At 49.8% G+C, this 24,416-nt stretch overlaps 1 protein-coding gene across 2 annotated transcripts in view; it reads left to right on the plus strand.

Moving 5' to 3' along the window:
- Nucleotides 1-1,387: 1,387 nt before the first annotated feature.
- Nucleotides 1,388-24,416, plus strand: part of DTX2 (deltex E3 ubiquitin ligase 2) — a 33,673-nt gene continuing 10,644 nt past the window's right edge. For both annotated transcript variants that reach the window (XM_084219088.1, XM_084219089.1), the window contains exons 1-4: nt 1,388-1,441; nt 6,199-6,582; nt 10,868-11,453; nt 19,005-19,063. In XM_084219088.1, coding sequence (XP_084075214.1) covers nt 6,276-6,582; nt 10,868-11,453; nt 19,005-19,063 — 952 coding nt within the window. In that variant the 5' untranslated portion in view covers nt 1,388-1,441; nt 6,199-6,275. The remainder of the gene's footprint in view (nt 1,442-6,198; nt 6,583-10,867; nt 11,454-19,004; nt 19,064-24,416) is intronic.

Here is a 24,416-nt window from a genome sequence, read left to right on the forward strand (position 1 = left end):
GAATCAGTGCTGCTGGGAGTAAAGTCCAGGGAGGTTTCAAGTCATTTGATAAGGACTGGTGAACACTTCCTGGTTCAGAAGGAATTATTGTGATCTTAAGGGTCTTTTTCAGTTTAAATGGTTCTGTGATTCTTTAATCGCTGCTGCCGAGGTCTTGGTGGGGGTCCCAGGAAAGGGGAAAACCCAGGTGGGGTCTGACCTGCCTCTAAGAGAGCAGAAGTGATGCAGCACCCTCCAAGATGCTCCAGGATCAAAGGAATTCCTAAATAAACACACACATCTTGCAAGGGTGGTGATGGAGGAGCAGCAGCTGGGAGGGAGGGAGCAGTGCTGCGTCCTTGGAGAGATCTGTGGCACACAGGGTCATATTCCACCATCCTCACCCCAAACAAGGAACAGGCATCTGCAGGGCTTTGCTTGGGAGTTACTGGGATGCAAGCTAAACCCTCGGGGTGGTGAGCAGCTGATGAATGCAGGCTGGATCTGGCTCCAGGAGTCCAGCCACATTCCCATTCCCACAGGAGCTCCCAGAGGTGTTAAACTGCAGGAGAGGCTGCACTGGTGGTGTGCAACTCACGCACACACAGACATCCCATATAGACACACAGAGCCCATCGCACACAGAATCCCCTGCACACACAGAGCATCTCAGCCCCCGAGTACTACCCATACTCACACTCACACAGGTGGTATCACACTGACATGGACAATTATCACACTCATATGGACAATATCACACTCGTGCACAGTCACACACACTCACACACACCCCCACACCATCACACACACTGTCACACTCACACCCCCACTATCCCACATACACATACCACCAGTTCTCTCTCCCACACTATCACTTACACAATCACTTTTCCTCATCTATTCACACTCACTGTGGCACACAATCATCCACACACTCATTATCATGCACTATCACACTCAGGCTGGCTATGACACGCTATCTCACACTATTATACACCATCACACACACTGTCACTCACAGTATCACACACTCATTACCATACTTATTACCACACTCATTACCACACTAGGTCTCTCACATTCATTACCATACTCATTATCACACTCGGTCCCTCTCACTCACAGTCATTACCACACTTGGTCCCTCACACTCATACTCATTATCACACTCATTGCCACACTCGGTTCCGCACACTCACACTCTTTATCACGCTCATTACCATATTCATTATCACGCTCATTACCATATTCATTACCCCACTCATTACCAGCCTCGCTCCCGCACCCCCTCACGCTCACCGTTCCTCTCCCTCACGCCTCCACCAATCACGTCCCTCCCTCCCCGCATGGCCCCGCCCCCTAGGCCCCGCCCCCTCAGCCGGGCCCCCGGCGGTCTCGCGTGCGCACGCGCGGAGGTTCCGTGACCGCGGGCCGGGAGCGGCGGCGCCGGGCCCTATTCGGGGTGAGGGGCCGGGGTGCCGGGTGGGGGCTGACGGGCCCGGGGGACAGCGGGAGAGCGGCGCCGGGACGGGGAGCTGGGCTGGGCTGGGCTGGGCTGGGCTGTGCTATGCTTCGCGCGGCGGGCACCCGCGGGCGGGCACCCCCGGCACCCCGTTCCCTGTGCCGCGCAGCCCGGGCCGTTCGCGAGGGACCGCCGGGGCCGTTGTGGCCGCTCCGGGCCCGGCCTGCCCGGGGTCCCGTGGGCCCGCGGGCACGGGCGCCGTTCCCCTCGCACCAGGCCCCCGCCCCGCCGCCGCTTCCGGAGCGGTCGGTGTCGCCCGGACACCCCGCGGCACCCGTGGGGCCCGGGGGTGTCCGTGGTACCGGGGGCCGGTGGGAGACAACAAGCGGCTGCGGTGGTGGCGGTGCTGCCCAGGGCCGGGGGAGCTCCCTGAGGGGCGGGTGGTCCCCGTCGGGCCGGCCCCGAGCCGCCGGCTCCTCAGGCGGGACCCGGCTTGGCTGTTCCGGAGCTCCAGGAGCTCCTGCCACGAGCCGAAGGCGCTGGGGAGCTGGAGGAGCCCTCCAGATGGTGCCAGGTTCTCACCTCACAAATCGGGGATCTCCCGGTAAATAATAACCCGCCTGGGTGCCCAGAAGGAGCCAGGAGCGGTCGGGTTGGACGCAAAGTGTGGTGAGATCCCGTGTCCAGGTGGGATCTGTGTCTGCGTGTACCTGCCCTCCTCTCGCTGTCTCAGTTTCTCAATTCACCCGTGCCCGAAGCCAGCCCTCGGCTTAACTGACAGGCAAACGCTTTGTTCCGCCTCAGTTGCCGTCTCTATTTTCCCCCTCCGAGGGGAACTTGCTTAAAAGCTTGTTTTGAATGGAAGCAGTCCAGACTTGGAACAGCCGGGTTATTTCTTCTGTTGTTTTGGCTGTCAACCCAGCCACCTTGTGCTGTGAGGATCAGCAGAGGCTGGGAGAGGGCAGGACTGGGATGGATCTGCGTGCTTGGAGTTATTACTGTGACCCTTCCCTGCTGCCGAGCTCTGTGCCTTCTCTTTAGTTGGTGCTAATCGGTGCTGGGTGCTTGTGTAAGGAAAGGTGTGTTTGGGTGTGAATTACCTGGCAACAGCTTCCAACCCTGTTGCATCGGGTTTTGCTGTGCCCAGATGTGCAGCTCAGCTGGTGTGGGGGCCTGGTTTGGGGTCGGAGGAGGGCACAGGGCGCCTGTAATGCTGCTCCAGTCGTGCCCCCTGCACAGGGTCACGTTTTACTGCAGCCCTGTGGCCTCCCTGTGCTTTATGTGCTCCCCTAATCCCTGTGTAATCTCTTCCCATGGGATCTTCGGTGCCCTCCCAGTCCTGTCTCTCAAAGTGGTGTCGTGATGATTAAAGATCCCTCCTGGGCACTCTCTTTTCTGAACAACCTGCTGAAAACTTTCTATTTTACCAATCTGGTGGTTTTTATTTTTAATTCAGTCCAGCTCGAGAGCTCCCAAGGCTCCTTTTCTTTTCCAGGTACAAGCTCGCATTTCGTGATAACTTTTATCAGTGCTGGCAATTCAAGTTTAGAAACTTAACAAAAGGAGTTGGCATTTTTAGAAATCATCTCAGACCCATGAATTTTAAGATCCTGCCTTTAAAGCGAAAGAAAATTCTGCTCTCTGGAAGTAGAACAGAGAGTTAAACACAGCTTTCAAAGGTTTCAATTCCTGTTCTCCAGCTTTCTCACCACCATTTACTGGAGGTTGAGGAGCAGGGAGTGAAGCTGCTGGAAAACACATCTGAAATGCACTCAGTTTTTTTCCTGTCCAAGTCCCCAATTAAAGCCATGTGGACAAATGTTTCAGAGGTTTTGCTGGGCGTAAAATTCCAACCAAACAAATCCATACTCAAGCTCTGAGCCAGTGTTACCAAATGCCTTCAGAGTGAAGGGCATCTGGCTGGAATATTTAAGTCTGCACTTGAATTAGCCAGGGTTTTGTTTTCACTGGAGGAAGGGTGGCCCAGAGGATTTCTGACTGGAGCCACGACTGTTGGTGAATAAGAGCTTTTAAGGTTGATGTGAATTTCAGCTTTTCAAGGTATTTTTAAAGCTTGAGGTGAAGTGTTCTAGTCCATGGGATTTGAGTAAAGATGTGAGCTGGGATGTGTAACACATCCCAAACCACGTCCCACTCTTCCCCAATCCCTTTCTGCCGTGGTGTAATGCTGAACACTGTACAAGCAGCTCCAGTATTGAATTTCTCAACTTTTACTATTTGTGTGCTGCTGAATTCTCAAAGAGAAATCAGGAACCGCAATTTTAGGCCTTTTCTTTGTTATTTGCCATAACTCCAGGACTTGTGTAATTCTGGCTCACTGATGCTCTCCCGCATTCCTCACTTCCCAATCCATGCAAACAGCTGCTGGCTCCAGCAGCTTTCAGCTAGAACTGGCAGGAGGCTGAAATACGCCCCTCGCTCCTCCTTTGGAGCAGCAGTCCCAGCACAGGAAATATTTTTCCACTCCGATGGGGAAGTGGATGCTGGAGCACGCGACGCTCACGTGCAGCCAGCCCGGGCACCTTCACGTGTGGTCCAGGATTCACAGCATCACTGCCACCCCGGGGTGAGGGACAGGCTGTTGTCACCCAGCTGTTACCCCAGCGAGTGTGAGGTGGCACGGGAAGGAGGTGGCTTTTCTGCCACGGTGTCTGCTTGTCTGCATTTCCTGCTGCTGTTTCAGAAAGGAAGGAAAACGAACCGCTGACTCCCTCCTCTCTGCTCTGCATGTGGCTGCTGATGAATGTTTGGTAACAACTCTGGGGGGAAAAACGGGGTTGGGTCTGTATTTGGGTTCAGAGCACCTCGTGCAGGTGGGTGGGACAGAAAATGCCACAGCCTGGCTTTTGCTCTGAGTTGAGCATGGGCAATGCTGGTGGTCCTTGAGCTGGAAAAATGTTGGTGTGAAACCTGCCATAAAAAGAAGTGGCAGAGGCAGGTATTGGATTTGATACCTTAAGTCTTAATTTGCTGTTTTAAGCAGTGAAATAACTGTCCTTGGTGTGTTAGGTGAGAATGGATTACAAGGAAAAGATTAATGGAAGAGACCAGGGCAGGATCTTGGTGATCTTGGTTTGTCACCACGACCAGTTGAGCTGAGAGTGTTGTATAAAAATCTCAGAGCAGCTCATAAACTAATTTACACTGAATTTCTGGGGAAACTGTTGCCTTCCTCTTATAAATGCAGACGTGTGGGTGTGTCTGTTCTGTGCTCACTCTCCTCTGTCTTTTTTAAGCTATCAAGCCACACGGGCATGATGGATGGGACGCTCCACGGAGCGTGGGATCTTCCCCCATCCGGCAGGGATGTCATTCTCTGTGCAGATGGCATCCTCCAGTGGAAGCCACCCACTGCTGCTCTGCCTCTTGGGAGACCTGAACTTTTCCATTGGATGGGAAGGAAGCTCAAGGCTCCCTGCTGGCTGCTGGGAGTTAAGCGAGCAATCAATGACGTGAGACCTCAGAAGGGAGAAGGCGAATTTATTTTAAAACAAAATGAGTTTTCACTCATTCACAGCCAAATCCACCTACACACGAGCACCAGCACGGGGATCTCCAAGTGGTTGTCCAGCATTTGGACAGATGTGTGTGCAGATAGTTTGGACAGGATTCTTTGGAATGACACAACAGACAAGGAATGTCAAATATCAGACCTCTGGTGTCTCTGGGTGATCACGTGATGCCTTTGGATCTGTTCTTTTTACATCCCTTGGGGGCTCAGAGTGGTGATCTCTTATTGTTGGAATTTATTCACTGTCCTTTGTGTCTTTGTCTGGTCTTTGGGTTCCTACCCTTTCTCTATTCTTCTCCATCTCTTAAGGGCTTGAGTCTCTAGTGCTGATTGTCCCTCTCTTCAAGATGTTCCTTGTTTTCCAACCTCAGAAGCTGCAAATAGGTGTGCTTAGATCTTGAGGACCTACTAAATCAGTGCCCTCAGCACAGGCAGTTGATTATGCTCTGTGTTCCTCCTGGTTCTCTTGTACTCCTTCCCATCTGTTTTTTGCTGGGTTCACACTGAACTAAAGAAGAGTTTGTACTGTGATTTGCAAACTGTGCATTAAGAGTTGTCTTCTGGCTTTGTTTGCATGTGTAGTGCTGCACAGGAGTCTCAGGACTGATCCTGGGCCAAAACTAAGTGGTCAGAAGCCTGAATGGAGCTGATGATATAGCCCTGGAGATTAGATCAGTGTGAAGAATTTGGGAACCGTTTGTACATCAGTAATTTCTGTGAATGAGTGTTTGGCCAGCATTTGGCAGCTCACATTGGGGTGGTCAGTGTGATGCTGCTAGGAGCATGCTGAGCATGGGGAAGGGGCAGAATGGCAGCTTGCCTTGGCACACTGCTGGCTAGTGTCTGTCTGAGCTCGTGCCAAAGCTTACAGGTCTGCCTGACACAGATCAGCAGTGGCTCCAGGATGGTTTCGTACACATCTCTGGTGACTCAGGTGGTGTTTGGTGCCACAAACCATAGGAAACAGTCTTCCTGAAGAGTGTTTGCCCTCAATTAACAGAAGTTGCCAGCACTGGCAGGGAGTGAGTGGAGATACCTCACTCACCCTCAGCTAGAGGGTTTTGAGGCCAGTCTGCTTCTCTGGAGTCTCCTAAATCCATAGCGAACATCCTCTGTGAAAGTCAGAGCTTGTTTCCCTCTCAGATGGCTTGTGTGATGTGGATGTGGGGTGGGGCAATTTGGGACATCATTCTCAGCTCCCTGTGCTCTCTGTTTCTTGCTGCAGGTCCCCAGGAGAAAATGGTGTAAGGCCAGCTCAGCTGCCACTTCCAACCGCGGCGTGCCCGGAGCTCAGGGAGGAGCATGGCAGCAGCTCAGGGAGCGGGAAGCGGCTCAGCCGGGCCGTCGGGCCCGCCCGCTTCTGCCCCGGGGCACGGCAGCGGCTCCACGGCGGTGGCAGTGTGGGAATGGCAGGATGAATTTGGCAGGTGGAGGCCGTACCGAGGCAATGTCTGCAGCTACATTGAGCAGGTTATCCAGGCCTCTCAGCAGAAGGGCCGGCGCTCAGGGTCGGGGCTGGTCAGCAGCATCCCTTTGGGACACGCGGATCCTGCCTTGGCTCCCTACGTTATCGACATTCCAAGCTTGACACAATTCCGGCAGGATACAGGTAAGGGAGCTTCCCCACCCGTTCTGTTGGTGTGCCTGGGGACAAGCAGGGCCTTGTTCTGTGTGTAAGAGCCCTGCAAAGCTCTGCTGTTTGCTACCATGCTGGGCAGCTCTGTGAGCATCTGAGCAGCATCTGCTGCTCTCCTAATGCTGTCTGCTGCCCACTGTGGAAAAATCTGTGGAGCTGGGTGCAGGCAGACAGCCACGCTCTCTTCAGGAGCATCATCAGGGGACCCCTGGAGCTCCCAGCCTGTGAGCCAGAGCTCTGAGAGCTGGAAGCTTCCTTCCCCCCCCCAATCCATTCAAGATCACTTGCGTAAAAAAGGCCTTTTTACCATTCCAACCCTCCTGCTTGAATCCCTTGCTCCCTCTGGAGTTGGAGTGCCAGCTGCTTTGCCTTGGCATGCAGCCCTGCTCAAGCTGCTTGCGAGTGCCTGTGGCCCCCGCGCGACACCAAAACGCTGCAGCAGAATCTTCCCTCCACTTATGCTGGGTGAGCCTGGCTTGCTTCCTCCCAGGGAGAAAGGGCAGGATGGGCTCATTAGCAGAATTGAGACCTGATTTTCATTCTCCTATCTCCTGGGGTCACTGGGAGTAGCAGCTCAGAATTTGTGAAATGACTCCTGCCCCTTTTTTGCTCCAGATGTGCTGAGCAGCTGGAGCTTAGAAAAAGGGCAAGGATGGAATGCATGCACTTCATCCCTGGAAAATCCAGGGAGATCCCAAATTACACACCCCAAATGAATGGCTGCTTTGGAAAATTTTCCATCCATCAGTTTCCCCTTTGTCAATGTCTCTCCCATCACTCCAGGACACAGTTGAGCATCATCTCAAGCTTTAAAGAGGGGCATGTGCTGGTTTCTTGCCAGTTGAAAGAGTAAATGAGCAATATTTTGAATCAACTGCATGATCAGCCAATTCCGGCAGGAAAGGGAAGTGGTTGGAGCAAATGTGAGTGGTCATCACAGCTGCATCCGTGTTTTTATTCTGACTTGGTGACCTTAGGCTGAGTTTATCTAGTGGTTTTCTGGGTGAGGTGAGGAGCTTTCTAAGCTAGATGCCCTGGCAGGTGTGCTCAGCTTGGCCTGTTCAAACATCTGGAAGGCCAGCTGAGGCTGTGACTTGGAGTGGTACAGTGTGGACCACCAGAGCTAGCACCAGCAGCTGTTTCTCTCCTGTTTTTTTCATGCCAAACTTGTGAAGGAGCTTCAGCCTCTGGCCCTTTCAGCCAGTGCTCCAACCTGTGGACAGCAGTCCTAAGCTGTCTGCTGAAGGTGAGCAGAGAGCCTGTGGGGTGGGTGAAATGTGTCCCAGTGCAGCTGTCTGTACCTAGAGGGTTTGTATCTCTTTAGATCTTTGTGAAAGATCTCAAAACACTCAGTGAATATTGTGCAGGGTGGTTTGGAGCTGTTTTTCTCTGGGGAACAGTCCAGTTCAGTTCTGGAAATAATGTTAGCTGATATGATCTCATCTTTCCACTAGATCTGAGTTTGAGTTACTAACAAAAAGGCTGATTCTGCTCCACAGCTCTCCTGCAGTGTTTCCCATTGATCCAAAGGGATGCTGATCAGTGTTGTGAACCTCCCTCCACAAATACCTGTGCTCTGCAATGTGACTGTTGAAAAAGCTCTCATATCCCCTTGCCATGGCCTAGTTCTAAGCAAAGCTTTTTCTCTCTGCAAGGCTCTGCCTTAAACATGAACCTTCTTGAGCGAGCTGCCAGCTGAACTTTGTCATGTGCTGGAGAAAAGAATCTACAGGAAACATCCCCATGAAAAATCTTTAAACAGTGCAAAAAATAGGCTGTTGTATTCTGCTCATTAGCTATTAGACAGATAAAGAGGCTCTTCAAAGGAAGCCAGGGAGAATAACAGGAAGCCAGTGTTAACGGGAGCAGCGTCCCCAGCAGCAGGGAATGACAGCTGTGCGGGGGGATCTTGTGGGCAGGATTAGCTGTGGGCTTCAGCTGCTGCTCAAGGCAGATTAGCTGGGAGTGAGTGCAGGGGAGCAGCAGGAGTTGTCCTCTCACCACAGCTGTTTGCCCACCCTGGAGAGGAATGCCAGTTTCCCTGCCAGCCTGGGGGAAGGGAGATGTTTTCCCAGCGCATTGCCTTGGTCTTGTTGTTGACTCCTAAAAAGTCTTCTTTCTGCTGCTGTTTGAGGGTGTTAAAAACACAAGTGGCTTGCCAGTCCTGCAGTCCTCTTTGTGCTGCTTTTGGCTTCTGAGCTGCCAATGGATTAGGGGAAGCCTTGCTAATGTCTTGAGATGTGTCCCACTGGACACCTTGCCTTACCTGTAGTAGTCCCCTTTCTCTGGAAGCAGGTTCCCTGCACTCATTTCTAAATGTAATGCCTGTGTCACCATCTCGTTCCCAGTCCAGTCCCATCCCTACTCCTCCTCCTGCTCAGGGGTTCATTCCTGAAGTTATCCACCTTTTGAGGCCGTTTGTGTTTCTGAAACTTGGCAGGACTTGCTGGATAGGAGAAGTCATTGCTAGAGTTTGCTTTTGGCTGTTTAGTCTGCTTTTCCACTAGGACATCAATTCCAGACTGGGAAGGTCATCCTGGTTCTGCTGATAGTTTCTGCTACAGTAAGGTGTCTGGTGCCACAGGAATCCTGAGCTCCATTGGGGAGGTTACTGTGTTTGACTGGCTGCTAGTAGTGTTTTAAGTGTGCTGATGAGATGTTGTTTGTTGCCTGGTGTCACTGGAGAGTCCTGCTCTGCAATAAGCAGGATGCTTAGTGCTGCTCTGGAGCAGAAACACAAGTCCTGGCGTTCCTTGGTCTGGCACATTCTGCCTTGGAGAGAGCCTCAGCCTTTGTGTCAGCTCTGGAACTCCAGCAGTGCTGAGATAAGGAAACAGTTACAGTTTTCACAACTATTGGGTACAATAACAGCAGCACGATCCTCATGCCAGCATGCAGGCAGGCAGAGCCTGAATGCAGCAGCAGTTGGATTTTGGCAGTGTGGAGTCCCACGTGGGCTCTCCTCCCTCTTCTTTGGGATGTGTTTGTTGGCTGCGAAGCTTGCCTGGATTGCTTGTACCCCACAGAGTCTCCAGTGATATCCTGGGGCAATTCTCCTCAGGCTTTAGGTGTGGGTGCCTGTAAACGTGCCAGTTTTCACCTGGGGTCCTGGAGCACAGTGCCATAACTCTCATGACCTCTTCAGAGGCTTTATTTTATTTTTTTTCTCTTTGTGCTCTTCTTTGAACGTCTCCTGTGTTGTTACCACTTGCTGCACCCCTGTTCACCCTCACCTTCCTAGATCCCCAGACTTGCTTTCCTCACAGCTTTTCCTGCTTCTCTTTCTCTGTGTGGAATGCTGCTGAAGGTTTTTCCTGCAGTAGCAGTTTTGACCCTATGCAAGAACACATTTTTCAAAGGTTACAGAGCTTCTGTCCTCTTGGGTGGCTTCCTTCCCTCTCATTAGGCTGCTGCTTTTTTGAAGTAAGGGATAAAGTACCCAGGAGTGAAGTCATCCTGGAAAGCCAGGCTTCCAGGGAGTTTGAGCTCCAGCTGTTGCTGTTGAGTGGCCTTGCAAGAGTAGTGTTTCTCCTTCCATTTCTCTCCCTTTGTCTGAACAGCTGCTCTCTCCAGTTTTCAAGTTACTTCATTGTCTTCCCCTCTCTTGCTTTCTCTCCCAGCATTCAGAGCCTGCAGAAGTTTGCCCTTCTCCACAGTGCTTGCCCTTGCCCCTTGTGGGACTTCACCCACTCTCCCAAGACCAAAATTGCCCCGACCCTTGTGTAACAAAGTGGGCGTTCAGCCCCTTGAGTGCTCCTACAAAGTACTTCCCGATGGTGTCTTGTCTCTATAGTTACTCTGTTGTCAAGGCTGTGGGAGTTGTTTTTTTTTTAACCAGATCTGTGCCTCAGCCTGATTTTTTTTTTTTCTTTTTCCTTTTTTTTTCCCTTTTAACGTCAGGGAGGCATATGTGATCACTGTGCCTTTGTGCTCGGGTGTGTCTGCGTCTGCATCCTCTCTCCTTCCCTCCTTTCCCACCCTTCCTCCTTGCAGCTTTTGAACCTGCTGCCAGCCCACAATCAGATTTGGCAGAGGGACAGGGATCTCAGGGATGTTGCATTTTTCTAAGCTTCATGAGCAAACCCAGCCCTGTTGGGAAGAGAAGGTCTTTCAGTGCCCCTCTTGAGGGAGAATGAGAGAGGCCACCCCAATGTCGGCAGCATGGATCTGTGCAGAAACAAATTCCTGGGACAGCATTCCCTCTTGGTTCTCTGCTGGCTAAGTGGTTGTGTTTATTCTCCCCTCCTCTCCCACACAGGGACGATGCGGGCTGTCCGCAGGCACGTCTTCCCGGGGGACTCTGCTGCTGGGCAGGGCATCGTGTGGGAGTGGCAGAACGACGAGGGCGGCTGGTCCCCGTACGAGATGAACGTCTGCGTGTTCCTGGAGCAGGCCCGTGCCACCAACCACCAGCGAGTGGATCTCGGGTCCTTGGGCTACAACTACGAAGTTGACTTTGTGGCTCAAGTCCAGACCAACAAGAGCACGAGGTTCCGCCGCAGCGTTCAGAGGCGTTTGGACGCCCCGTACCCGGTGACGACCTCCACCACACCCCTTCACACTGGGGTGGGATGTTCTTGCCAGCAGTGCTGGCCAAACAGTGGGACTGGCCCCATCACCACACGCTACCGTCACTCCGTGACAAACTCTCCCAACTCTTCCACTACTCATCAGGTTCCCGGGAGGACAGCGTCAGTAAGTTCTTCCAACGTCGGCTTCGTGCCCTATAACAAACCCGCTTTGACTGGAGCAAGGTCAACACCAAGACTCAATGCACAGAACACCTTGGTTTTGGCTCAAACTGGGAGCCTCAGTGCAGCATTGGCAGCATCTAACGGAGTCAGGTACAGATCCTAATTCACCTTTAAATACCATATGTGTGTCCAAGAGATCTGCTGTGCTCAGGTCTGCATCCAGGAGCCTCTCTGTCCCAGAGGACTTCACAAGGGTCTTGTCCCTAGGAGGGAGATGTTTGTGCCTGTATATCCAGTACAGTGGATGAAAAGACTTCCCCTCTGCTTTCTACCTCTTTTCTTCCCATTTGAAATATAGTCCCTGTCTACCAGTCTCCCTGAACCCCAAGGCAGTTCACTCAGGCTGAGATTCAGAAGGCTTGAGAAAATTCATAGTGAGCAGTGGTATTTTGGGTTAGGTTAAAAAACAACTTTGAGGGGAACCCAGTGAAGGAAAAGGGGACTTGTAAACACATTTAATTCAAATTAGGCAGTAGAGTAGAACACTGCTCTGCTCATTCTAAGCTCTTCCCCTTCAAGGAGGGACCACAGGACTCATTGCATGTGGCTGAGACCTCATGAACTCTCTGTCAAAATCAAGTTATTTTTCAGGTTAAGTGGTGATGATGAGCAGAGGTGCCACTGGATCCATTTTCACTGTGGCTCTTCTCTGACAATAATCCAGCTGTTGAACCCCTGAGAAACTGCAGGGAACTTGCCAGGGCTGACTTACCTGTCCAAGTACAGAGATAAGAGATCTTGGAAGCATGTTCTGCTAATTGCACTAGGCACAGGGGTTTGAGGTTGTTTTGAATCTCATTTGTGTTTTAAACAAGACTGTGAATCTTGAGATGTTTTTCTTAGAGTCGTGTCAGGACTTTCCCTCTTCAGGGTCATCTGAGTGAAATGACTTCTGACATCCTGTTCTTCTTTCTCACAGTCTTTTTTTTGGTGCTTTTTTTCGGTGCTTTTTTTCCACCTGGTGATTTTTTGTGTTGCCTTCAGCATCCACAGTGCTTCTCTGTTCCAGCCACCTTCAAGTAGGGCTGAAAATCAGACCTCAGCACTGCCTGCAGGAGCCCCCAGTAAGGCTCTTGCTGTCTCCTGAAGAAGCTGCCAAATTCCCCTTCTCACAGGAGTTTCTGGTGGGTGCATGGGGCCACTGTGCTGCCTGGAGCCCCCATCCCTCCCCAAAGGATTTGCAGGGTGGGGAGTTTGAAAAGGAAGAGCCAAGTGCTGGAGCAGTTGCCCCACAAGCCTGTCTGGAGCTGACTGGGGTCTGGGTATGTTGTGTCCTACTGGTGGGGGGGACAGGCTGTCCTGGAGGGGGTTGTCATGGGCTCCTGACCATGAACTGAGCCCATGGCCCAGGCAGTGCTGACTGGGAGGAGAGGGATGGCCAGGAGGTGCCCATGGCTGGTTGAGGTTGGGCTGTTTGAACCTGTTTTGCAGCTCAGCTGTTTGTGTTGTGGAGGGGGTGAAGTGGCTGGTGTCCTGGCAATCATCCCCAGCCAAGCCAGCCTTTCTGGGGGATATGAAGGGATTGTACAGGTAAATCTATGCTACACAGGGCAGATGGCAGTTCTTTGGATACCTGTGAGTGTGTGAGTGCTGTCAGACTTGTGTACAACCCCAGTGAGCCCCATTCCCCTGGCTGCTGGCTGTCTGTCCCTTGGGGTGTGATCTTCAGTCCTTTAGGATTAGTTTTGCAATTCTCCTTTATCCTTGCCAGAACAACAAGTGCACACAGGGGGGCAATCTCTGTCTTCCAGCAGGGTGCCATGTGTGAAAGGGACTTTTTCATCCCCAGCTGACAGCTCAGGATGCTTTTCCCCATCAGCCCTGTGCTGGGGTTGAGTCGGAAATGCCACTGGGTGGGTGTAATTGCTCCTGGCTGGAGTTACAGGCTCAGGCTCATGAAACCCATGTCCCAGCAGAAAATCCTTTAATTTCTGTGAATTAGGGGGAACCTGAGTAGCAAACTCTAACAATGTGTTTCATTTAATTCCTAAGCCCAGAGCATTCCTGGGTTATTTTATCCACTAGGTTCTGTGTCTTCCCCCCTCAGATGGTTAGTTCCCCTTCCCTTGCAGTCAATGCCCCACATCTCCCTACAGTCTAACCATTTTGGCTAATTATCCTGCATTAATTATCCTGCCACAGGTTTCTGGCTGTGTTCTCTTAGCTGTGATGTGCAATTGCTGTGCTGGCCCGTGCTCAGAGACCCAAGGGAAGGGAGCACTGGGCCACGGTGGATCCTCTGGTGTGTCTGCTAAAGGTTGTGTTGTGTTCATCCGCAAGCTTTGGCTCCAAAGCAGCCCTGACAGATTATTTGCTTTTACAAAACTGCTGATCTCCACAAAACTTGCAGAGGTGGCTGAGCTGCAACTGGCAGAAGGGCTCCAAAACTCTTGAGAGAGACTGAAAAGCAGTGCATTTGTTTACACCCAATTTCTTTAGAAAACACAGCTAAAAATGGCAGCACCTCTCTCCTGCAGGGCTAAGAATGAGGTGCAGTTCATCCTGGAAAGCTGCCTGACTCCCTGTGTGGCTGTGACAGTTATTTCTAGCAGGCAGGCAGGCAGGGGTAGCCCCCAGAACAGGCATGCCTGAGCTGCTGTGCCACTGAGAGTGATTAAATATATTTCCTGCTTGCTGGAGGGCGGATGCTGATGTGAGAGCAGGCGGAGCTCCAGCACTGCCAAATGCACTTTAATTTCCTCCTGCTCTCAAGAGGGTCAAAGCCACTGGAAAACCCAGAGAGGAGTGCCAAGGCTTAACTAGATGCTAATATCCTTGGCTGTGCTGCTAATATATTACATATATGTGGGCAAGTTGTTTTGCTTCTTGGTGCATTAGTTTCCTCTCGTGGGTTAAACACAGTTAATGAATCTGGCCTCTCTCATGGACAGTGCTGGAATCTGCACATGGAGTGTGCCATGGCAAGGGCTGTGTCCTTACTCAGCACTGTTAACCAGGATCCCAGCCACCTCCTGGCAAATCCTTCCCACCCCACGTGGGAAAGCATCAATTCCCTAGGGCAAGAGCTCCCCTGTTCCCTGCACTGTCTAATTACAGAGTAAGGCACTCCTGAAGCGCAGTAAGGAGTGCCCTGCTTGTAATATGAGCGAGTTAAGCTGCAGGAAGCAATCTTCTGGGGGATATTAATTAGTGTCCCAGCCAGGCAAATCCCTACAGCAGCTCTGCAGACTTCTCTGAGCTTATGTGGCTTTGGCTGCTGGTCTGGGTTGTGCCTACAAATAAGGCAGGCAGCTGATGGGGGTAGGATTTTGTATAAAACCAGGGGTAAAGGGGGTCTTAGGAGCTGGAAAAGTATGCTGACAGAATTGGGGTGTTCTGGTGCTGCACCCCAAATCTCCTATGGGGAACAACACACAGTCAGTGATTTGTAGGATCAGGAATGACCCTAACCAGGTCCTTTCCTTCTTTCTCTCCACCTTTGTATCCTTCAGCTTTGTCCATAGGCATTCCCCTGAGCTTCTTGGGTGGTGAGGAGCTCTCCTGGTGCTGGTTCCACTGTGAGTTGTCCTGCAGCCCTTTTAGCCAGCATGGTGCTACCACCAGGTGACACTAATGTCACCTGACACTCAGTGAGCCCTGGGAAGGTGTTTGGACCTTAAGGAGCTGTGGTAGCACTTAGTGTGAAGCAGGGCTGGATGCTGCCCTGCTCTGTGATGAGAAGTGTTGGCTGTTGCCCAGAGGGCTACAAAGATGCCATGATGCAGAGATCTGTGGCCTGCTGGTTGTGTGCAGGGGAGAGGAAGGAAGAAAGAGCCATACCAGGTAGAGAGGGTGAGTTCCTACAGGCTTCTGTTGGAGTGTTGTGCATGTGTGGCTCAGGTGATGGCTCCAACCTGGCCACCCAGTGTTTGAAGTGGCAGCAGCCCTGGATTCCAAGCTGTTGACACAGTTCCTTGCTGGACTTGTGCTTTGCTGTCTCTCTGGTGTTGCAGATTCTTGAAATTCTGGAGGAGCGAGTGGGTTTGTCATGCTGAAATCTCAGTCTGCCCTGTCTGCTTCCTGTAGGAGGCTGCCTGGGAGCCAGTGGTAGAAAATCCTACCAGGGTCTTCTTGCTGAATCTCCAAGGACATTGTCATATTTTGCATCCTTTTATTCACAACCTGGTGATCCCTGTTACACTCAGGAGCATCCAGTACACAGAGCAGCGGGAGGGCAGGAGCTGCAACAAACAGCAGGACAAAATTGAACCTGGAAGGAGGAATTGATTCCAGGACACATTCAGAGAATTCAGGTGTTGACTTTCAGGTGTTGCAAGCACCTGCAAGAACATTTGGCCAGGAGTCAAAGGCACTGCCTGGTGAGAAATCTCCGTGGGCAGCAGCAGCAGGTGTCTCAGTGCCTCCTCCTCGTCTCTCCACACTGCAGTGCTTGCTCTTGCACTGCTGCTGCTGAGATCTCCCTCACCCAAAACATGATTTTTTTCTCCTAACTGAGCTGTTTTCAATAAATGAGCAGGACCTCTCCCCAGAAGCCAGCACTGGTGTGGCAATGCTGGAATATCTTGAGCTCGTGCTGTTCCATTATTGGATGTACAATCCACGTTACACTACGGTAGCAATATCCTTCCTTGTTACCTCATCCCCTTCCTCCCCCCAAACCCCCACTTCAGACCCAGGGTAGGCTCTGAGGAGCATTTCCTCACCTTTTTTGGCACAGCAGCACTTCCTCCCATGCACTGTGACTGCAGACCTGCCCAGGCAGTGTTGTGGTACTTCAGAGCCCTGTGGATTTCCCTTGATTTCATCAGCCTCTGGGCTTTCTGCAGTTGTAACAGAGCTCAGGGAGTGTGGCAGCCCTGCTCCCACGGTGCAGAGTTGGATGGGTCAGCACATCCCACAGCACTGTCAGCTGAGATGCTGCTAATGAATGAGTGTATTTAGTGAAATAAGAAGTATTTGGTTTCTCCATCATCACATCAGTTGGCTCAAAGCCTCCAGGAGCCAAAGCTGACACACTTTGCCTTTACACCAGGAGTGCAGCTGAGCAGTGACTGGTTCCTGGCTCATGGGTGATAATTTATCTGCAGTGCACTCACAGCTTCCCAAACTTGATTGCTTGCAAATGCATCAAGTGCTTATCTGTTTGTCTCTGCAGATCTCAAGGGCTCTTCTCACTTCTGTTGTGGTTCAACCCAGCAGACATTTAATCACACACAGCACCTCAACTCACTCCATCCTCCTTCAGGGGAATGGGGAAGACAACTGGAAGAAAAAAAGTAAAAATTGTGGGTTAAAATAAAGACAGTTGACCAGGACAGAGAAGGGAAGGAAAACAGTAATGCTGATGATAATTGAAACATACAAAACAAGTGATGCAATAAGCAACTGCTCACACCCACTGACCAATGCCCAGCCATTCCCAAGCAGCAACCCCCACTCAGTGTTCCCCCTGGTTTTGCTACTGATCATGGCATCCTGTGGTCTGGAATATTCCTTGGGTCACTTGGGGTAAGGTGTCCCAGCTGTATTCCCTCCCAGCTTTTTGTGCCCCCCAGCCTCCTCACTGCAGGGGTGGGGTGAGGAGCAGAAAAGATCTCACTTAGTAAACACTGCTCAGCAACATCTAAAACATCCCTGTGTTATCAGCATTATTCTCATCCTAAATCAAAACCAGCTATGAGGAAGGAAATTAACTCCATCCCAGCTGAAACCAGGACAACTTCATACAAGTTCTAAGTCATAGATGACTTAGATTTGAGTCTCACAAGTAGAAAACAAGCATGGTTACCAGTTCTCAGGGCAGCTCTGGGTTTGGTTTCTCCAGCCTCAGGTGTAATGACCCTGTGTTCCAGCTTGTTGGAAGGATTCCCTGCCCCCACATCTTTTCCTGGTACAGCAGAAGGTTCAGCTTTGTGCTTTATTTTATTTTTACCTTCCATGGGGAAGTGAAAGTGCCCAAGGTGCTGCTTTATCTCAGATCTCAGGGCATGACAACAAAACACAAACTTCTGTATCAGTCACAGGCTGGGGTGGAGGGGGTGCCCAGGCTCAGTGGTGTTTTCTTGGCTTCTCAGGAAGAAAGGAGGGAAGGTCCAGAGTCTCTCATTTTTTGGGAGCTGTTCTGTCAAGTTCCTGGTCCTCAAATATGTCTGCAGCTGGAGGAGTCCTGCTCCTTGCCATCTTCTGAAGAGGCAAGGGCAGAAATGAGGCTAAGGGATGAAATAAAGAAGTAGAGAAATACTTAAGAAAGACCTGTGACAAAGACGGTGAATCAGGAAAGAAAGAGAGTCATAAAGACATCTGATTTATAGCCCTTTGAAATCACAGGGAAGATTTTCCCTGTGTTTGGTGGGTTTGAATTGTAGCCAGAACAATCTGTTGCATCATTTGAAGGCATTGCAAAATTTGGGGCAGCAGAAGGGAAAGCACAGCCTTTGAAAGAGGCAGGAGGGAAACCTCTGTGGTCCAGAGAGCTTTATAAGTGTCTGAGGGTGCTGATCTCACTTGGCCAGACTGCCAGAGCTGCACCAAGCCCTCTGTCCTGCCCAGGGTTCTTCAGAGATGCCAGCACACCTGTGGGAGCCTATTCCAAATTGAGGCAGGTAGGAGAGGGGACAAGTGGGGTGGAAAACAACCTTGTCTCAGTCAAAAATCTTTTCAGCCCTGGTCATTGTTATGTGAACGTGAACAAAGATTTTAGCAAGACTGAAAGGAGGGACCTTTCTGGTTTCTTTTTGGGCAGGGCAGCTCTTGCATCCCAGCTGGACACAAGAAGGTTTCCCCTAAACAGTGGGTGAAATTTGGTCTCTTGACCACCTTAGTCTCTGAATTCCTAGGCAGCTGGCCAGGTTTGTGTAATTTTGGAGAGTCCTTGGAGGTTTTTGTCTGAATGCACCGTGTATTAACTGCTGCTGAGGTGCATGAGCCTCATCCATGCCAGACACATGGGCCACCTGAGACAAAGTCCATGGGTGGCTTCTCTATGCCAGCATTTGGATTTCAAGTGTTCCTGCTCTGCTAATGTGGATCCAGCTTGGTTTCTTCTCTAGTGACCCCCATCAGTGTTGATGCTGCTGCTCCCCTTCCCTCCCTAACTCCTGCTAATGGCATAACCCTGGCTGCCCATGGATCCCAAAGGTGAAGTACAGCTACCAGCACTGCCAAAACAAATAGGTTTGAAAGGCATGTTTGGTATCCATCTTCTCTTGATTTCCAAATGAAAACAGGCCAAGCTCCTCTAGGTGTCCTTCAGCCCTTCTTCCCTCATCCCCACCTCCCCCTTGGATGTGTAGTGCAGGTTGGCTGCTCACAGGAAGCCCTGTAGAGGAGTAGGAAGAGCAGGGATGTGTTACAGGATCAGAGCAGGGTCCAGCAAGAGGAATGGATGAGTTAGGAGAAGATGGGGCTGGAAGCAGCTTCATCCAGCATAGCTCTAAAGCCCCCCTTGCAGGTAAGTAAATCCAGGAGAGAGCTCTGGTAAGGACACAGCTCCTTAAGTACAGCTGCTGGAGCAGTGGAGAAGGGTGCATGGGTGAGGGTCCCAGCTGGGGCTCATCTGAGCAATTAATCCCTGCTAATATATCCAGGGCCCTCAGGAGGGAGCAGTGCATTGCTGAATTCTCTTTGTTTTGGTTGTCTCTCATCCTTGCTATTAAAGTTATCTCTTTTTTTCCTCTTTAGTGCCCAGGCCCTGCCTGTCAAGATGTCCAAGTCCAGCAGGGTGAGCCAGGCCCTAGCAGGTAAGAACTCCCCTGTGCTTTATTTGCTCAACCCTTAGGAGTAGGTGAATGAGAGGTTTCCCTTTCTGTAGCATTTGCTTTCTATTTTTGACTTTTGGAAAGAGTCAGAAATATTGTGGGCATTTAATGTTTCAGACCCAAAGATTTTCCAGAAAAGCAAAGAGGGCAGATCTGGGGGAGAATGGGATAGGCAAACCTTATGAACTGTTTTTCTCATCCTGAGTCTTTCAAAATAAATGGGATTATTTGAGGCATGGCTATTCATCTCCTTCTGTACATGTGGATGAGCAAGCAGCAAAGGAAAGGGCATGTGAATCAAGCTCAGTGCTAGCTGCTATTTTCTGCTTTTTTTAAAGTCAAAGGAGAGGAGTAGTGTGAGATTTTGTGTGGTTTTTAATATGATTTTTTTACAATGTGATTTTATTAAAAAAGTTCAGGTGGTCTTTAGCTTAAAGAGGATTGTGATGCCTTGCCTTGAGAAAGGGAAGACAGAAGTTGAATCAGACATTGTCTCCTGGTTTGCTTGTTATCCAAACCTGTGAACACACTACTAAATATACTGAGGAATATATCTGGGAGGGATGAAAGTGCCAGTTTTCAATGCTCCTTTTCAGAGTAGATTTGCCTGTTAAAGTTGAAATGGCATTGCCTTGAAAATGACAATTTGTGCTATCAGCTTCCCATGGAAGTGTTGCTGTGCCAAAAGCCAGTGGCACCTTTGCTGTGTTTGGCTCAGCCAGTGCCAAACCAGTGACCCTGGTGTGGTGGTACTGGGGGATTTGGGTGCTCTGATACCAGCTGTGCTCTCAAAAGTTTATCATTACCTGGTAGAGGAATGCTAAACATCTAGTGTCTGGTATTTTCAGAAGTTTTCTCTGTTTCAGGCTCTACAGAGTGTGTGTTAACCCCCTCCTTCCTCTGTCTCTTGTCCATGCATGGTCTCTTGAGGTTATTAGCTCCTGGGACACCAAACTTTGCTCCTGAGTGAGCAGAGACAGTTGCATTCTTGTTTTTCAAGACAATGGTTCCCACCTTATTCCAGAAAGCGTGTTTTGTCTCTTCTTGGGTGCCGGGTTTTACCCTGGCTGAGAAGGGTCCCCAGGATTGATGTTTCCCTTCATCTAACATTGTCACCATCCTGAGAGCTGCCCTGCATGTGTCTGTAGCCAGATTGGCCCTGCATGAAGACTAACAGAGGTGTCCTCTGACATGCAGCCCAGCTCCTTAGCCAGTCCCTGTGGAAATGAGGTGTAAAGCCAAGCTCAGACCTTGTCTAGGTGGGTGACCTGAGCAGAGCTCCCCTTGCTTAGAACAGCTCAGCCTTCATGCCCTGGCTATCAGCACTGACTGTGTCATTAGGTACTCAATCACATCAAGGTAAATAAAGCACAGAGCTCTGATGAATCCAGGCTGTGTTGATGTTGTTCCTGTGATCTCATTCTCCATGTGCAGCAGGTGAATGTGTGCAGTCTGTTCATGCCTTGTGGTGCCACATTTAGATAGAAAAGGCAGCAGGAAATCCCAATAGAATAAACCATTTGCCACCATTTAATACAATAAAATGGTTAAAGTTATAATTGGTATCTCTGTTGTTGCAGTCTGGGGGTGTAAAAGAAGGGATAATTACTCATTTTAATATTCTTTACCTCTCCCTGGGGCAGCCAGCACGAGGCACATGGAGATGTAGGGAAGGGGCGAAGCAGCTCCTTGGGATCCAGGTCTTCACACAGCACAGCTTTGGATGCTGTGCTGCCTCTGCCAAGTGTCCCACACCTCAGAGGTGCAAGGGAATTCTGAATTTGAGTCCTCAAAGACACATGGAAGCAGAGGAAAGATTAATACAAGTTAATTAGGGAGTGAAAGGAAAGGAAATCTCTGGGGATATTTCTGGTGAAAAGCAAGCAATGGAGTTCTGGTAAAAAGGCAAAGTTTTACTGAAATATTAATTGGCTGGGTCTTTAGGGACATCTCCTTCCCCTCTATGCTCTGCTCTCTGTTTTTAGAACCTCTTCTGGGAAGTGGTATTTTGTTCATAATTAAAATCCTGCTGATGATGTCCAAGTTACTCATTACTCAGGTTATTCTCTATCACAGGCTGGGCTCCTTTTGTTTTTTCAGTCCCCACTGCATGACTGCTTCCTGCAACATCAGGGGAGAAGGCTGGGGGGACAGTTGTTGTGGGGGGAGAGAAGTCTCAGATGTAGATGAAGGAGGCTTTATTTTTATTTTGAGAAATGTCTTGGTCTCCATCCCTGGCATCTCAGCAGCCTTGGCTCTGGTTTGAAGCTGGACAGATACAACCCCTGAATCTCATGGGTAATATTGAGAAATGCTGCAGGTGTAACTCTTGGATGCAGAGGGAACTTCTGGTGGCTAAACAGGAGATGGGGAATGCTGTGAGTCTGAATTAGAAGCTGGGTTTTGTTTGTGTGATGGGTGCTTGGGGATTTGTAACACTGTCAACCCCATGTCTTCTGAAAGCACCTCTTGGGATCCCAGAAATCATGAGGCTGACTTTAAAACCATGTTTTCTACAAAAAAGTATAATTTTTTTCCTTGCTTTCTGCTATTTTAATACTTCAAAGTGCATGTGGAAATTTGTCTTTTAAGCTTTTTCTTTTCCCTCAAGTATTTGATCAGTAGAGTGAAATGCCAAACAGGTCTAAGCAAACTGTTTAACCACAGTGTTGGTGTTTAAGGATCAGCTGGACTGACATTTCCTGGGAATAATGGATTTTAGCTGCTGTGCCTTGGGGCTGTGTGGAGTGGCAAGGTGCTCATATAAAGGCCCTTCTAATACTATGTCTAAAATTAAGTCTGAAATGGAGCTTTTTGTTAAATAAAACTGGGTGTTTCTTGTTTGCATGATTCCAGGAGCTGGTGCATTTGGGGATGTACTAACCATACTGATTTTGCTGGTGGATATAATTGTACAAATTAGCAATGCTTTTCTGAGATCTCACATTATCTGAAGGTAAGCTCTGCCCTGTACCAGTCTGAGGCCTGTGCAAATCCAGGTCAGTGGCCAGCCCATGTTGGGCTGGGTGTGAGTGACTGTGTGGCCAACATTCATTACATAATGTCAGGCTGTTTTTCCTGTGCTCAGCTTCTGCCCAGGATATTACAAAAAAATCCCTTATTTACACAGCAGGCTGAAAAAAAGTTGGTGGATGTTGTCATAGCTCCAGTGAAAATAATTTTACCCCAAGGAGCCACTAATGTTGTATTTCTGGCCAAGTAAGAGGCTTTGAGCAAGAGAAAAAAAAAGGCAGTTCTTCATGTGGTTATTGCACACATAGAATCAGATCAGATCCCAAAGGATTCCTTGCAAGGCTTTCTGTCTCCTCCCTCCTGCAGCCCTTGCAGGGAAGAAACCCAGAGCCCAATGGAAAGTAGGAATGTATAAAATAATATTTTTCAAGCTTCTGGACTAGCTGGTGAGCTGCAGGAACTCTCACAGGAACATATCCAAAGCAATCTTGGTCTGGGCAAACTTGTCATGTTGCAACTTGCATTCAGGTGAGAATTTCTCCAGGTCCAGGGCTACACTTGCTCCTGGCATAACTCCACCAATGCCTGGAACAGGTTCTGACTTGAAATTGTTGTGGGAACTAGAGACTAAATCTGCAAATGTGATGTGTGTCTGTATTGTTTTGGCTCCTTGTAGGAAAACACACTCCCACCCTAAGGCCTGGGTCAGGGATGTCTCTTCCTGGGGACTGCAGTCCCCAAACTTGTGGGAGGATTAATAATGCTGAGATTTCTAGTATTGTATTTAAACTTTAAGGGCATCATTGCTGCTGGGGGGTGACATGAGGCAGCAGAGCAATGTAACAGCAGAACTTTTGTGAATGCTCTCTTGACTTGAATCTGCAGAAAATGATTCATTGCATGTAGCTCCTAAGGCAGCAGAGGGTTTAAAATTGGCCAAGGTAATTTCCCACCTTTTCTTGGCCAATGTAAGATAGGAGAACATTGAGTTGGGGTAATTCTCCTGGTCCCCTGTTTGCCCTGGGCTTTTATTTCTCTGTGGAGTTGTAGATGGGTATGCAGCTCAGAAAAACAAAAGAAAGTTTGTGGAACAAATGGTGGATTTTTTTTGTTTGTTTTTTGTGGTGATTCATGATGCTGGCAGGCAGTTTTGGACATGTTATTCCAGGTATGAGGGGGCTGTGTTATAGAATAGCTGAACTCACCTGAGGTTCTGTGGCTCCTGCCTTTTGCTTGGTCTGAATTTTGTCTCCCTCTGCCATTGATAGTCTGAAGCCAGTTGTTCAGCCTGAGCTTCTGTTTTTTCTTTTTTTCTGGGCTCTGCCTGTTAGCAAGACAGTATTGATCTCTTCAGAAGAACACATTAATTTTGCATTTGCCTATCAGACAGCTGTGCGTGGGTGGTGATAATCCCTGGTAGTCTTTGGACTCGCTTTTCAAATGTCAGTCTGTGCCATCAGTGCTACTGCACTGCTTAGAAACAGCTTTTTTAGAGACAACTTTGCTGCACCAGTTCTAGGAACAGTCTTGTGCAGCCTCAGTGGGGTCAGACTGAGATGATTTCCCCAGCTGTGGTGGGAGATCTTCCCTGTCTCTCAAGAATATTGTTCCTCCAGCCTCTCTAGTCAGAGTTGCTGCTGCTCTGCTTGGAATGCCCCTGACTGTTCTCTGCTGGAAGGGAAGAGGACCTGAAAGTTGCAGGGGGCAGCTGTGGTGCTGCTGCTGGGCTTTGGGTCTCAGCTGCACTCATGAAAAAAACAAGTAGCTTTTGTTTCTGGGGACATTTAAGCTGTTCCTTAAGGCTCCCTGGGACTGCTGGCTTTGATGGGTTTAAAGCTTGCAATAGGCTTGTGGCCTTTAGTTAGGACTTTAAAGGAGTTACTTTGGTGGTGAAATTTCTGGATTTGGTGAGCTCTGGTGCTGCCAGTAGGGCAAGGGGTACTGACGCAGCCTTTGTAAGCTTTGGAGGCCCTCTTCTGGCTCTGCAGCTCCTGGGAACTGGGGGAACTCTAGATCTCAGACCTGGATCCCCTTTGAGGGTGATCCATTGCTGCCTGGTTACCTATTTCCATTTGGGAGTGCATTTCACCATCCATTGGGCAGCCTGGTCTTGTGGTCAGCCCAGCTCTTCCAAAAGTTCTTGGGTAACCCTGGGGAAATTCCTTCTTCTGTCTCTGTCCCCTCCCTCTCTGGTGAAACCCCTTCTGTCTGTCTTTTGGCCCTTAGATGGGAAAGTTTTATTAAAAATATTCAACTGTAGCTGTCAAGAAAGGAGTTGAACAGCTTCTGGCATATTTGTGCTCAGACCTTAGAAAAAGGAGGTACAAATTGTGGTCAGCACTGTGTAGGAGTAGTTCTGCTT

The sequence above is a fragment of the Fringilla coelebs genome (genome assembly GCF_963513975.1).
Source record: "Fringilla coelebs genome assembly, chromosome: 20".
Lineage (NCBI taxonomy): Eukaryota > Metazoa > Chordata > Aves > Passeriformes > Fringillidae > Fringilla > Fringilla coelebs.